General features: G+C 38.3%; 4 protein-coding genes across 11 annotated transcripts in view; 3 read left to right on the top strand and 1 right to left on the bottom strand.

Annotated features, from left to right (window-relative positions):
• Positions 1-1301, top strand: part of LOC108255588 (uncharacterized) — a 4403-nt gene extending 3102 nt beyond the window's left edge. For both annotated transcript variants that reach the window (XM_053674433.1, XM_053674432.1), the window contains 2 exons: positions 16-38; positions 377-1301. In XM_053674433.1, coding sequence (XP_053530408.1) covers positions 16-38; positions 377-514 — 161 coding nt within the window. In that variant the 3' untranslated portion in view covers positions 515-1301. The remainder of the gene's footprint in view (positions 1-15; positions 39-376) is intronic.
• LOC108255567 (BOLA class I histocompatibility antigen, alpha chain BL3-6) overlaps positions 1-14505 on the top strand; it is a 135254-nt gene that overhangs the window by 9533 nt on the left and 111216 nt on the right. The gene's annotated exons all lie outside the window — the stretch shown is intronic.
• LOC108261296 (class I histocompatibility antigen, Gogo-A*0401 alpha chain) overlaps positions 1-14505 on the top strand; it is a 158301-nt gene that overhangs the window by 135696 nt on the left and 8100 nt on the right. The gene's annotated exons all lie outside the window — the stretch shown is intronic.
• Positions 2027-13566, bottom strand: LOC108255576 (HLA class I histocompatibility antigen, alpha chain E). Of its 4 annotated transcripts, none has more exons than XM_017451645.3 (7): positions 13319-13566; positions 10834-11106; positions 8291-8563; positions 5191-5490; positions 4972-5097; positions 4768-4800; positions 2027-4531 (listed from the first exon to the last, which is right to left on the bottom strand). In XM_017451645.3, coding segments are annotated over exons 1-7 (1077 nt in total). In that variant the 5' UTR covers positions 13389-13566; the 3' UTR covers positions 2027-4529. The 4 variants fall into 4 exon arrangements, with proteins under 4 accessions (XP_017307134.1, XP_017307135.1, XP_017307137.1 ...); XM_017451646.3 differs by having other exon boundaries at positions 4972-5085; XM_017451648.3 differs by having other exon boundaries at positions 4972-5073.

Raw genomic sequence — 14505 nt, 5'->3', positions numbered from 1 at the left:
GTTGTGTTGCTTTAGGTGTTGAAGGAGAAGATAATGAGGTAAATCTGAGGCTATACAAAAGTTAAAACCAAATACCCTGACCTCTGGATTTATTAACCATGATTAAATTTTGATTTTTTTCCTCATGTACATTAAAAAATTGAACATTAAATGTGTTTCATAGAAGATCTTTTATTATGACAAGATGTCAAACAGTAAACATTAAGATATATTTTTTAAAATTGTTTCTAAAAAAAGTTATATAAATCTTATAAATATATTAAATAAAAAAAAAAATGCTTTATAACTGTCCCCAACTTCTTTCATATCTTTTGAGCAGCTTTTGGATCTTCTCCGATGTAATACTCTCTGTGACGTGTCCTCTGTGTTCCTGCAGGTCCCCGAGTCGGACTCGGTGAATTACGCTGCTCTCCAGTTCTCGAAGAAGAAAACCAAGAGGATCAACAGACATGATGAAAAGGTGGATCCACCCGTTATCTATTCTTCTGTCAGAAAGAGTAACGTGTGTACATAATGATATAAGTCATTTACTGTACATAGCAGAAGATGTTTGTGATCATCCAGAGTTGAAGGAATTCCACCATTTATAAAATCCTATTTATAGACGTATATATTATTGTTTAATCGCAAGAGCTTCAGGATTATGTACATTTCATTTTTACTCTGAACTTTGTACCAGGTCTCTCAGTGTTATTCAGAGTAATAAAATATTATTGTGCAAATAGAAACATTTCTTTTTCTTTTGTCCTCGTGTCTAATCGAATAACAGATTTGTAGAGGCTCTGGCAGCGCAAACTGCTCTTTGTGTCACGTACTAATGGTTATATGTGAAAACCGTGCTACCATAAAGCAAAGTTCATCTAGTTGTGTGTGTGATAAATAGTCTCGTGGGCTGCTGTAGGATGGGTTGAAGTAAAGATAATGATTATATTATTCAGATGGATTTTTATGCTGATTTTTGTGAAAAGATTAAATGAATAAATTAAGCGTTCTTTAGCTGAAGGTAATATAAGCTCTAGGTTAATTCTGTTTTTTATATTTCTGATTTGTTTATCAAAAGCGTTCTATTCTAAGGGATCTTTCAATTAAAATATTTCCAACTATTAACTCAATAAACCCACACAGAAAAATCCTAATGTTATAATCTAAATTTAAAAAATTGTTTCATTTCTAGTTTTTTTTCCATTTGTTTAGGCTAAAGCAACTATGCAGGAAAATCATCATTATAGAGCCTGGTGTTCAACATTGTTACAGGGATATCTGTTAAAAATAAAACTACTAATCAAAATACACATAACTAACCCCTAAAAACACACCTTACTCTGGCTGTTACACCTCGACTCTGCACACGTTGCTTCTTCTAGAAATAAATTAAAGATCTTGTACAGTAGCACTATAGAATCTGTACCACCACTAGCAGACTCCACAACAGTTTCTTCCCTGAGGCAGTCAGATTACTCAACGCTCACCTGGTCTATTGAAACACCTTAACCAGAACACAAGACACAGGCCACAGCAGTAACCTTGCTTCTCACTGGTGCATGGCACATCGCTTGTGTCACTCTGAGTTTATCTCTTGTGAACGTGGCGCTAATGTTGACAGCTGTAGACATATACCATCTATCCAGCATTTCAGCTCTGATGAGAAAAGAGTTATGACCAAAGTGTAGCCTGGAGAATACAATTTACTACATTATACGATTTATTTGTCTTTAAAATATACTTCAAATTAATTATGATATTAGAAAAAGTGTGAAATTCTGTTGTTGAGTTATATCAGGCTTCATAATTGCTTTATTTGTCCAAGCTACTAAATACAAACTACCTACATAAACAAACCAGATATTTTATTGATATTTTTGTCTAACTAGTAAAACATAAAAAAAGTGTGAAAATTAGTTGTTTGATTTACATGTGTACCAGTCTTCATTCTAATTATTAGCAAATTAGCAGTGCAAGCTAACTGTACTAGCTACAAACACTCTCGAGTTTCTATACACATTTAATGAAAGGTCATGAGACAAGATCAGATGAAAGCATAGGTGTAAGTTTTTATTGTTTTTGTTGACGGTGTTTTAAGTCCAGCAGTACATAGGAAACAACGGCTCAATGGTTTTGACAAACGGATAATAACTCATAACATTCAGAGGCATTGTAACTACAAAAATATAATAAAGACAAATGTACAAAATACAACAACTGACAAGTACAAACAGTAAAAACATAATACACATGCAAAATGTAAAAAAAAGACAGCATAATGTGTATGTACAGTGCAACAGTAACATGCAGGTTTACTGTACCAGTGAACGGGGTTCGACCCTCAGCTCAACTAACTGCTATTAGGCAGTGGTGGCTAAAGTGGTTAAAGGCTTGAAGGTCATGAGTTCAACCCCCAGCACTGCCAAGCTGCCACTGTTAGGTCATTGGGCAAGATCTTTAACCATCAACTGCTCAGCTGTATAAATGAGATAAATGTAAGCCGTTCTGGATAAGGAGTCTGCCAAATACCATAAATGTAAATGTAAACAAACTGTAAATATAATCCTGACACAATGAAAGGTTTTGTTTCCAGGGTGTTCAAAGAATGTACTAGAATTAACACTCAGTGCATTTACATGGACAACAATAATCCACTCTTAACCCGATTAAGACCATACTCTGATTAAGAAACTAGCATGTAAACAGCAATTTTTAATTACCTTAATCTAATTAAAGTCATACTCAAAGTAAACACTAATCGATTTACGACAGGTGGAGTACTCCTGTTTTAGTCGCATTATGGACGTGTATCACAGACATGTAAACACCTTAATCACATTATGAATGTAGTGTGAGTTTTCACCGCATTTTGTGACAGGACATGATCTCACACATGACGGTGCTCAACATTTTAAGGCGAACAAGAGAGTTCGGTCGTGTCCCAAACCGCATACTTGCCTACTATAGGCCTGTAGTGGGGAAAAATACATGCATCTCGGCTACTATATAGACGGTAAGTATGCGGTTTGAGATGCAGCCCATGGCTTCAAGCAGTCGTCTATTAGCACGTGTAGCATGAGAAATAATTAACTGCACTTAAAGCGTTTGTAAAAAAAAAATTAATAAACACACCCAAAACTGTATACGGTCCCATAATGAAGACCAACTAATACGTGAAATTCTGGAGGGACGTCGGACGGCATGGCGCGGTGACGTAATGACGTGTGACGTTAATCTAATTATGTTCTAAAACATGTAAAACAGGTACATGACAGGAGTATTCTAAAAGCGACTCATGTAAACACCTTAATCACATTATTATCTTACTCAGAGTAAGGTCAATAATTAGATTACTGCTGTCCATGTAAACAATGTGAAATGTATCCAATGAGAGGCATATGGGCTCACAGCGCCTGAGAAGGACACAAACACTTGGGGAAAGTAGATAACGTAATTCCCACAATATACATATTGGTATATATACTTTTCTTTGGTTAGGCATTAGCAATAAAATCATTATTAACACTTTTTCTCAAAGTACAATCAGGTCATGGATGAGAACAGAGAGCATATAAAGAGTATTACAAAACATATGCATTGCGGTTATAATGAAGGAATGTTGCTCTTCTTAACTCTGCTTCGGTCGTCATCTGCCCCTTGTGGTTTTACACCACATACGTGTAAACTATATACAGTGTGTGTGCAGATGCTCAACAAATACAAACAGGAATCAAAAGTAAATCAGAAATCAGAAGTAAGAACATAATACACGTACAAAATAAACTACAGGAACACTATAAAGAGCAATAAACAGTAATAAATGGCACAAAGTGGATATTTGGTGTGACGAGCCTGTTCTTAAGAAACAAAAGTAGTCACAGATAGAATTAGTGTAGTTTTATAAGGAAATGAGCTGCAGGTTTTATTGTGACTCTTACAGAATCAGTCACGGTTCTTCTGGAGATGTTGACTGTCGCACTCACTTCTGAATTTTGCAGCAAAACCCAGAAGCCTTCATTAGGTCTTTTTCTGAAAAGTGGCTCTTACGTAATGCTCTGCTTTCTTTACTGACTTACATTTTTCCTGTAACATTTAATTTAGGCCCGCCTCCAGCTTTCTCATTCCCTACCTGAATCTGGGAAAGTGTTACACTAAGGTTCTAGTTATTTTTCCCATCTCATGTTTCTACGATAACATTTCAGTAAGTTATAAACTGAAATAGACAGAAGCTGATGCTGACCAAGTAATCACCCCCAGGAGGCGGAGCCAAATCTGACAATGGCTATGAAGAAAGTATTGAAGTCTGTCATCAAAGGGCTGCCAGCCTTCACTCAAACTGCACACACTTGAGGTCAAACCATAGAAATCCTTTTTTTTTCTCCACTTACTTTTATGCAGTAATGTTTCTCTTATATCCAAATTCATTGGATATTATTTCATATATACTGTTAATTTAAAAAAAAGACTATTTTCCTCTGATGGAGGAATAAATCTGTGTGTGTGTGTCCTGCTCTTTACAATTAATCTCTATATCCTCTCCACCGTTGTCCTAGAACACACACACACACACACACACACACACACACACACACACACACACACACACACACACACACACACACACACACACATACAGAGAGAGAAAGAAACACGATCAGTGCTGAGCTGATGTTAACACAGGCTTTTCTCAGGCTAAAATTTTCCAAAGATCAAATTTGGACTAAACATTAAAACTCAAACCTTTATTAGATTTTAAATAATATGTCAAATCAAAGACTCACTTACAGGTCATGTCATGATCTGGAGCAGCTGTGAATTCTGAAATACAGATAATAATCAAATAGTTATTATAAAAACTGTATACTGTATTTGACCTACATAGGGATGAACTAAACATGACATGAAAATGACAACAAAATATTAGTCTCGTGTCTGAAATCCAAAATCTGTTCTCTGAGAACTTCACATCTGCCTCCTTCCTCCTCTCACCAGAGTTCTTCTTCTTCTTCCAGACCACAATTCCAGCAACAACGGCAACGAGAACCACGAGAGCCGCGACTACACCAATGATGATACCGATCGGAGCTCCACCTGATCCTCCACCTGATCCTCCACCTGTTAAATCACACAGAGTGTTTATTATCTGCTGCAGAAATAAATCAGCTTTCAGTGTAAATCTGTAGTTTTATAGGAAAGTGTTTCTCTGACCAGGATTCAGGATTCGAAGATCCTTCTTATGCAGCACTATCTCCTTCTCCAAGCTGCTGTGCTGAATCACGCAGGTGTAGGTGTGTTTCTGCAGATCCTCAGCTGAGACTGTCAGAATGCTTCTCTTCTGGAAGCTTCCATCCTGGTTGGGTAACGTCTCTCTGAGATCCACGTCCTCATGCACGTCCTCTCCGTCCTTCTGCCAGGTGATATTCACTGTTTTGGGGAAGAAACCTGTAGCATGACACACCACGTCTGGAGAAGAAGAGTGTTTCTGGAACACTGACGCTGTAGGAGGAACTGCAGACACACAGAGACAGAAATAATATAATAAATATTAAATTCATTTATAAATGACAAGTAAAAAATGCTTTTACTGATTTTACATACAACTAATTTCAGTTAGAAGTCAGTCATCTTTTTGTAAATAGTGAAACTGAAAATGGTAAAAGCCAGTTTAGTTTTGTACTGGAAATCTTTTAAAACTACATAAAATATTAAATGTGTTTGATCTTGATGTTTTTCTGATGTATTTCCACTGGTTATTTCTACTTCAATAGCCTATTTTTATATTTATGTTATTATTATTCCTATTTATAATACTGCTGTTACTCTGCAGAACCACACCACTGTCTTACAATCATTAAAATCCAATACGGTTGTTATTTTGAACATTTTTTACTTTATATTAAGAGAGAGGTCACCCATCACCCGTCATATTCAGCCTTACACTACTCTACAGTCCCAAATGTTTTAAATCACTCAATGAAATCTTGCGTTCATTTTGCTGTATTTGGTGGCATTGCTTTTTAATCACCTGATTTTGAAACAAACACTTGAGGTAGCTCTCCACAATACTTTGCTGGAATTTTTGCCCATTCCTCTTGACAGAACTGTAAACGCGAACACCCCCCCCCCCCCCCATTATTTGCATCAGCTGTTTAACGTGTATTAAGCTTCATAAAGTCCTGATTCATTTTACATTCCCTCTAAATAATAATGACCTCTTTTGAGTAACCAATGAGTAAAATTTTGCACATGATAGTGGAGAGGCAGTAGTGGCTCAGTGGTTAGGACTCTGGGTGACTGATCAGAAGGTTAGCCCCAGCACTGCCAAGCTGCGACTATTGGGCTCGGGAGAAAGTTATCAGCACACTTTCTCCCCCAGTCCAAAGACATGCATTGTAGGCTGACTGGCATTTACAAATTGATCATAATGTGTGAATGGGTGTGCGTCCAGTGTGTCCCCCACCTCGTGCCCAGAGTCCCCCGAGATAGGCTCTAGGCTCCCTGTATGTAGGATAAGAAGTCCAGGAAATGGTTGGATGGATTATTGCACCGTGTGGTCATAAAAGGGAACTGCAACAAGTACTAATAAACATCCACATGGGCCGTTATTTTCTACGCTGACGCTATTCTGTTCTGTTTAAGGTTATATATATTCAGGTTATATCTATATCTATATTCAGGTTGCAGCCATATTCTGAATACAATGTTTATATGCATACAGGCATCAGAATATTCCTGTATACATATGGTTGTGTGCACTCCACTAATATTGGCACCCTTGGTAAATATCAGCAAAGAAGGCTATGAAAAATTGTCTTTTGTTTAAGTGGTAAATGATGCACTTATATAGCGCTTTTATCCAAAGTGCTTTACACTGTATCTCGTTCACACACACACCAATGGTAGCAGAGTTACTATGCAAGGCTCTAACTTGACATCAGGAGCAACTTGGGGTTCAGTGTCTTGCCCAAGGACACTTCGGCATGTGGAGTCATCCGGGCCGGGAATCGAACCGCCAACCCTATGATTAGTGGACAACTACCTGATCCACAACCGCCCTTTTGATCTTTTGTTAAAAGAATTCACAAAAATACTCTGCTCTCAATGAGATCAAAAAATTTCAAACACAACACAGATTTATCCCAAAAAAACTTTTTATTTTAATTATTGGCACCCCTATGAATTCCTGTAAGAAAAATATATTTCAAGTATATCCCCATTGATCTTTTACTTTTTTAAAATTTTTTTTTAGCACACCTGGGTGACTAGGAACAGGAAATTGTTCAACCATGACTTCCTGTTTCACAGGGGTATGAATATGAGGTAACACACAGGCAAAATTCCCTTAATCATTCATAACAATGGGTAAGAGTGAGGAATATAGCTGTGATGTGTGGCAAAAGTTTGTTGAGCTTCACACAATGGGAAGTGTCTATATGAAAATAGCACAAGCATTGAAAACACCCATTTCCACCATCAGGGAAATAATTAAGAAGTTCCAGTCAAATGGAAATGTTATGAATGAACCTGGAATTGGACGTATGTCTATATCGTCTCAACGCACTGTGAAGGGGCTGGTTCAAGTGGATAACAATCTCCAAGGATCACAGCTGGAGAATTGCAGAAGTTAGTTGTGTCTTGGGGTCAGAAAGTCTCCAAAACTACAATCTGAAGTCACCTACATCACCACAAGCTGTTTGGAAGGGTTTCGAGAAAAAAGCCTCTACTCTCATCCAAAAACAAACTCGAGCGTCTTCAGTGTGCAGACACGACTGGAGCTTCAAATGGGATCGGGTTCTACGGTCAGATGAAACCAGAATAGAGCTTTTTGGTAATAAACACAGAGGTGGTTTTGGAGCACACAGAGAGGTAGCCGTATGGAAAGTACCTCATGTCCATGGTTAAATATGGAGGAGGATCTTTAATGTGTTGGGCTGTTTTTCTGCCAGAGGACCTGGACATTTTGTTAGGATACATGGCATCATGGACTCTATCAAATATCAACAGAGATTAAATGAAACCTGACTGCCTCTGACAGAAAGATTCAAATGGGCCGTGGTTGGATCTTCCAGCAGGACAATGATCCAAAACATCATCAACATCAACACAAATATGGTTTACTGACCACAAAATCAAGCTCCTGCCATGACCATCCCAGTCCCCTGACCGGAACCCCATAGAACACTAACTTTTTATGCTTGTGTGCAGGGGATGATTCTTCCTCACATCTTCCTGAGGAACACATGATGAAAGGGGTGTGTGTGTGTGTGTGTGTGTGTGCCTGTTATAGTTACAGAGTAGATCACATTACCTGTCCTCTCCAGAGTCTCTCTACTATAAGACATGTATTTCTTTAACCACTGAATACATTCTGTCTCCAGGTAGCTCTTCCTGTGTTGAGCCTCAGCTTCTGTAGACCCCCACTTCTCTTTGATCTCAGCTTTATCATTAGCTGCTGTCCAGGTTCCAGTTTTCAGATCCAGACTGATGAAATCTTCTCCGTCAAAACCATACTGTTCGTATCCTCTAGTGGTGCTGTCATCATTGAGCTCACAGCCATATATCATCTGTAGTGTATGAACTCCTGTAATAACACACAAACACACACACACACACACACATGTGATGAGGAGAATTCAGCTGAAACTTGTGAAAGAACATATCAGTAATTTTTTCTACACTGGTATAAAGTCATAACACATTCAGAGAGAATTTTAGGCTGTGATCCAAACTGCATAACACACACTACATAGTAAACCTTGAACAGGAATAGCACCAAAAGTGTACTGACAAATATTTAGTAAGAAATATTCAGTTTGGAACAAAACCAGAGGGATTTGCTGCTGCTTTCTCAATAATACAGACCCACTGCGAACTGAAGTGCAAAACGTTATTCTGCACATCAGTACTGTCCTGTGCTTGTTTATGAGTTCACAATAATTACAACATAACGTCAGAATGAAGTGTGGTCACTTGTCACTTTACCAAGTTCATTACACTGAGCTGCAATCAACATTTTACCAGCCATCAACATACCTGAACAACCACACGAGTTAGAGTTACCATCTTACAGCTGTGAGGTCCTGGGTACAATCCTGAGTTCTGGAGACTCTGTTTGTTTTGCCCAAATTTCCTCTTCAAGATCAATAAAGTGCATCTACCCATCCATCCATCCATCCATCCATCCATCCATCCATTCATCCATCTATCTATCAAGCCTTATATTTGACAATTTTCAAATTAGTGACAGACTCAGAAATCTGCAAATATACCACCATAGGCAGGTTCACTGCCTGCTGATCTGAGGGAACGGGACGTCTCCATGGTTAAGGCAGAATGTCTGAGAGACGTCGCCTAAATACTTTGTGGCTCACGAGTCAAATGGTGATGAAAGCGTACACAAATAGGATGTAATATCTGCAGAATGGTCATAATACCAATAAATGACATTGTACCACTGGCCACAACGATTGAATGCTAAAATGCTACTGCTACGTGATCTCAGAAAATAACACTTATTATTGCAAGATCACACGAAAAAAAAGAACAAAAAGAACAAGAGACCGCCCAAAAAACCCCTCATGGACTTTTTGGACTAAATACTGAACACTTCTATAGTAACAGCTCATTCCCATAAGTGTAAATGGTGTGACTGTAGTGCAGGAGACCAAAGCAAACAGACATTGTGTCAAAATTTCAATAATATAGATAACTAATATAATATATATGTATTTATTGATAGTTAAGTTAATTAGACGTTGAAGATTTAATTTCACAATGAACTAAAAAAATAAATAAATCTCCATTTACCGTGACACGATGCAAAAGCACCTTTCAGAGAGACAGGGCAGACAAGATCTAGCCCACTGCAAACACAGAAAATATATGCAAATAAAGAATATATAAGCAAATAAAGAATATATATGCAAACACAGAAAGCACATGCAAATAAAGAATATATATGCAAATAAAGAATATATGCAAACACAGAAAGCACATGCAAATAAAGAATATATATGCAAATAAAGAATATATATGCAAACACAGAAAGCACATGCAAACACAGAAAGCACATGCAAACACAGATAAATACAGCCGCACCTAGCATGGACCAATGGAGGACCATGTTTTTAGTGCTTGTTGATGTCCATAGCAAGTGGCTTGAGGTTGTGGTCATGAAGAGCTATTTTAGAATACCACAGCAGCTTGTACAGTAAGTGGAACAGCCCACAGCTTGTATCTGAGGAGTTTAAGGCGTCCATGGAAGCCAACGGTATTCAGCACATTTAGTCTGTGCCGCATCACCCTGCTATGAACATCCTCGCGGAAAGATCAGGTCCAACAATGAATCAAGCTCTGAAGCCATCACAAGGTCATGGGTCCCTCAACACGTTCCTGTTGACCTATCACAACGCTCGTATCCGCTCCCACAGTCAGCCCTGTGTAGTGAGCCCACATCTGAGGAGCCCTCTGGTGAATCTTCAGAGACCAGGATTACCTTGGTCTTCAAGCGTACTTCATCTACACCAAGACTGACACAGACTCCATGCAGAAACAACGTGACTTTGTCCTTGTCCCAAAATCGTTCACACCCTAGTCGAGTTACACGACCTCCACTGATTAACCCATTGAGATTGGGGTAGAATAAGCCCTGGGGTAAATAGCCTGGGACAAGTGCTAGAATACCCTCAGTCCCTACTTCTAAAAAAAGAAAGAAAAAAGCTTGTATCCGTTTGTTTAAGGAAGAATTTAAAGTAAAGGGGGAGGGAGGTTATGTATGAACTATTTTGTGTATACACAGTTAACTCAATGTTTGTATTACGTATTAAAGCTCAGAGTGTGTTTATCTCTTACCTTCAGTCTGCTTTAAGCTCCAGAGCTGCATTACTGCATCCAGTTTGAATTTGAAGTTGTCCTGATCATTCAACTGCTGCACAGTCTGACTGTCCCAGTAATCTGCAACATCAGCTTCAATCTTCTGGATCCACTCCGTCTTTGGGATCATCTTCGTGATGTTGCTGTCGTAGTACACAAACTGCTCTCCATCCATCAGACCAACAGCAATGAACTCTGGGAAATTTATTGCTGGTCTGAGTGCAGTGTAGAGGTACTGCAGAGTGTGTGTGACTGTAAAAGTTTAAACAATTTAAATTGTTAAATCGAGTGTTTATTTATTAAATGTCAGACTGCAACACTAAAATCTCTGGCCATGAGCTGCTGCTGCCAAACACACACACATCCACCCACAAACACCCACACAGCGCAACAGCAGCTAAATAACTCTTTACCAATCTAAAGGCTTAACAAGAACAACAGAAAGGTTACCACAAGCCCATCATCTCATATGTAACTTTTTACACTGAAAATGTAATAATGTTTCCTGAACGCTACGTAGGCCAGTGATGTGCGAGGAATCTATTCAAATAAACATATTGCTTCAGAAGAAAACAACATAATTAAAATCCAGAAGAAATAGGGCAGAATGTCAGGAACAGTCAGTTTTTTGTTTGTTTATTTATTTATTTAATAAGATTAGATGTCTAACTGCGATTACTTTCTTCTGTGAAACTGAGTCAGTTAGCAGCTTGGCTAGCAAACAATACTGATTTTGTGTCAACTTAATGGGGGGGGGGGGGGGGGGGGGTTTAGTCTTTCTTCATAAATGACAACTAAACATGAGGCCAGTCCAACAGATGAAACATATAAAGCAGAACACAAAGTAATTTATACTTTTTTAACAGACACATGTGCTTCCCCTATTTCTTCCCCTATTTATATAAAAACACCAGTCACCCCTGCTGATCCTACACACTGGCCATACACCTACCGTTCTAAAAAATTCTAAATAAAACACTTTTCAGCACCATCTGGATATAGCACAATGAAAGAATAAATAATTATAGTATAATTAAGTATATAAATCATAAAACAGTTTTATGCTACAACTTTTTACTTCACAGACATCATCAGCTCCATGAAATCACACCGAAAAGTCCAGCGTAGATCCATGGAGCACAGCACACCTTCACCTACATACAGTAGGTACATTCACAGAATCACCTCATATCTGCGTGACAGCTGCTTTGGGGCAGACATAAAACTAAATCTAGCTTTTATACTAGTACTGTTCTCTGTGGTGAGATTTCTGTTGGCCCAACAAATTTTAACCCCTTAAACAGCGATCTGAACATTAATGTTATAAATATTAGAACTCATATAGGAAAGATAAATACAAAAAATAAAGGTTAAAAAAAAATCCCAGCCCAACCACAACAGGTGCAAGTGATATAGATGTTCAGATGTTCAGTGTTGTTTTACAGACTACACTCACGAGTGCCCTCTACAGGCCGAATGTCGGAACAGCAAGATATGAACCAGATTTCGATTTCAGCGGAATGAAAATACAACATCCGAGTTTAAACCCGCCGTTTTAATGTGTACATGTTTTACGTTTTATAATTTAATTGAAAATGTCCTAAATGAACGCTACCTCTAACAAGATCCTCTACTAATTAGCTAAAATACATCATTTAAGAGCCATTATGTTGTAATTTCATTGTTTAACACTGGGTGGAGTGTGGGCCTAATTTTAGTATACAGGTAGCCAGAGAGAAGAGAAGAAATGGAGGGCGGCGTGTGATGGAGGGAAACAACATTTTTGTCCGTGTCAGGACATGTGCATGTGGAAGCAAGATGGTGGGATTACTGTGTGTTTGTGCACTGGATCTGCGAGTTTAAGAGGACATCTAAAGTGGATAAAAGCAGTACTAGACTCTAAGCGTGTCTTGTTCGGATCTCACGTAGAAACAACACGTCTAAGTGACAAGATGGTCATGTCACTACACACAATACATGAATAAAAGCTATGCGAGATAAATGCAGCCCTTACAGGATTTCGCTGTCTGTGTACAAACGCTTGATTTTGTTATGGCTTCTTTCAAAATGTGTGACGAAATCTGTGGAGTGTTTTTTTTTTTTGGGGGGGGCTTTTCTGTGGGAAACGACTTGAAGTGTACTGCAGGTCGGTCGCAGTGATGTTTGTTGGTAAATGAGACTTTAGCTGAACTCATGTTCGATGCGCGTGAATCGAACACGGTTTGGTTGAATGCGCGTTATGATGACGTCACATTCCATGTCTTTTAATACGGTAATATTAAAATAAAACTACAAGCTCCTCCGAATATTGTGGCGCTTCGGTGACTTTGACCATTTCCGCGATCACAAAACAGCATTATCCTGCAGGGACTGTACATCATGTAGCCTACATTTTCCTCCTGTACTGAAATACTTCAGCTACATTATTCAGATTTTTATATCATAAACATTTATAAAAACTCACCTGCTGATGAGATCTGAAGAGAAACTGAGAGATACAACAGGACTTCTATTATAGCGCTGCAGTGCTCCATTTCACTTTACCAAAGTTTGTTTACGAACAAACATTATTATTTATTTTATTTCATTTTATTTTATTTTAAACGTCATCAACAAACTTTCGTAAAATAGGAGAAGCAGCTTTAGCGCTTCTTTACAGACACGTGGAGAGGGCAGTTTCTTTCACTTCTTGTTCCTCTTCTTTGGGGATTTCCGGCAGCAGACATAAAAACTGTTACGTTGCTTCTTCTTTTTGTTTTAATGGCGGTTGGCAAACCAGTTAAAGGTGCATTCCCGCCACCTACTGGACTGGAGTCAGATTGGAGTCAGATTTTAATTAAATGGGAAAAATTATTAATAATAATAATAATAATAATAATAATAATAAATAATAATACCCAAACAATACTACATAAATAATAGAAAATAAAGAAATAAATAACTATATACTAGATATTCCTACTAGATTACTAAAGTCTCTCACTTATCCCAGTATTTTTAGATAGTTCATTAGGGGGCGGTGCATTTCCCCAGATGTTTTCCCCAGCAAGTTCTCTAGTGTCATGTTTTGTTTTCCAATCTGCATCTCTAGCGCAGTTCTTTCCTCCTCATACCTTTTGCAGTTTAACAGTACGTGTTTCACAGTCTCTTGTGTACTGCAGTGTGTGCAGAGTCCAGTGGGGTGTTTTCCTATTCTGTGTAATGTTAGATTTAATCCAGCATGACCTATTCTAAGACGCGTAATTATCATCTCTTCCTTTGGGCTCCTGCCCTGCCTCACACTCATTCCTACTTGTTTTTGTATGGTATATAGGTGTCATCCGGTGTCAGCGGTGTCCCAGTGTTCCTGACATATTTTATGCGCGTGTCCCTTTATAATGGTTTTGATCTCTGCTCTACTTAATGGTACTTGTATATGAACTCTTTCATGTTTTATAGATCTTTTTGCCAGTACATCCACAGTTTCATTTCCTTCTACCCCTACATGTACAGGAACCCAGAAGAAGGAAACACTCAGCCCCTTAGCATGAAGTATGAGAAGCAGATGAAGTATTTGGTAAACAATGTCTTGTCTGCACAATGTTTTCCCAGACTGTATATTTGATAGCGTTGATAAACTGTCAGAAACTATAGAGACATCTTGGTTCTGAT

The sequence above is a fragment of the Ictalurus punctatus genome, chromosome 22, assembly GCF_001660625.3.
Source record: "Ictalurus punctatus breed USDA103 chromosome 22, Coco_2.0, whole genome shotgun sequence".
In the NCBI taxonomy this organism is placed as follows: domain Eukaryota; kingdom Metazoa; phylum Chordata; class Actinopteri; order Siluriformes; family Ictaluridae; genus Ictalurus; species Ictalurus punctatus.
This window is presented reverse-complemented; position numbering and strand designations above follow the sequence as displayed.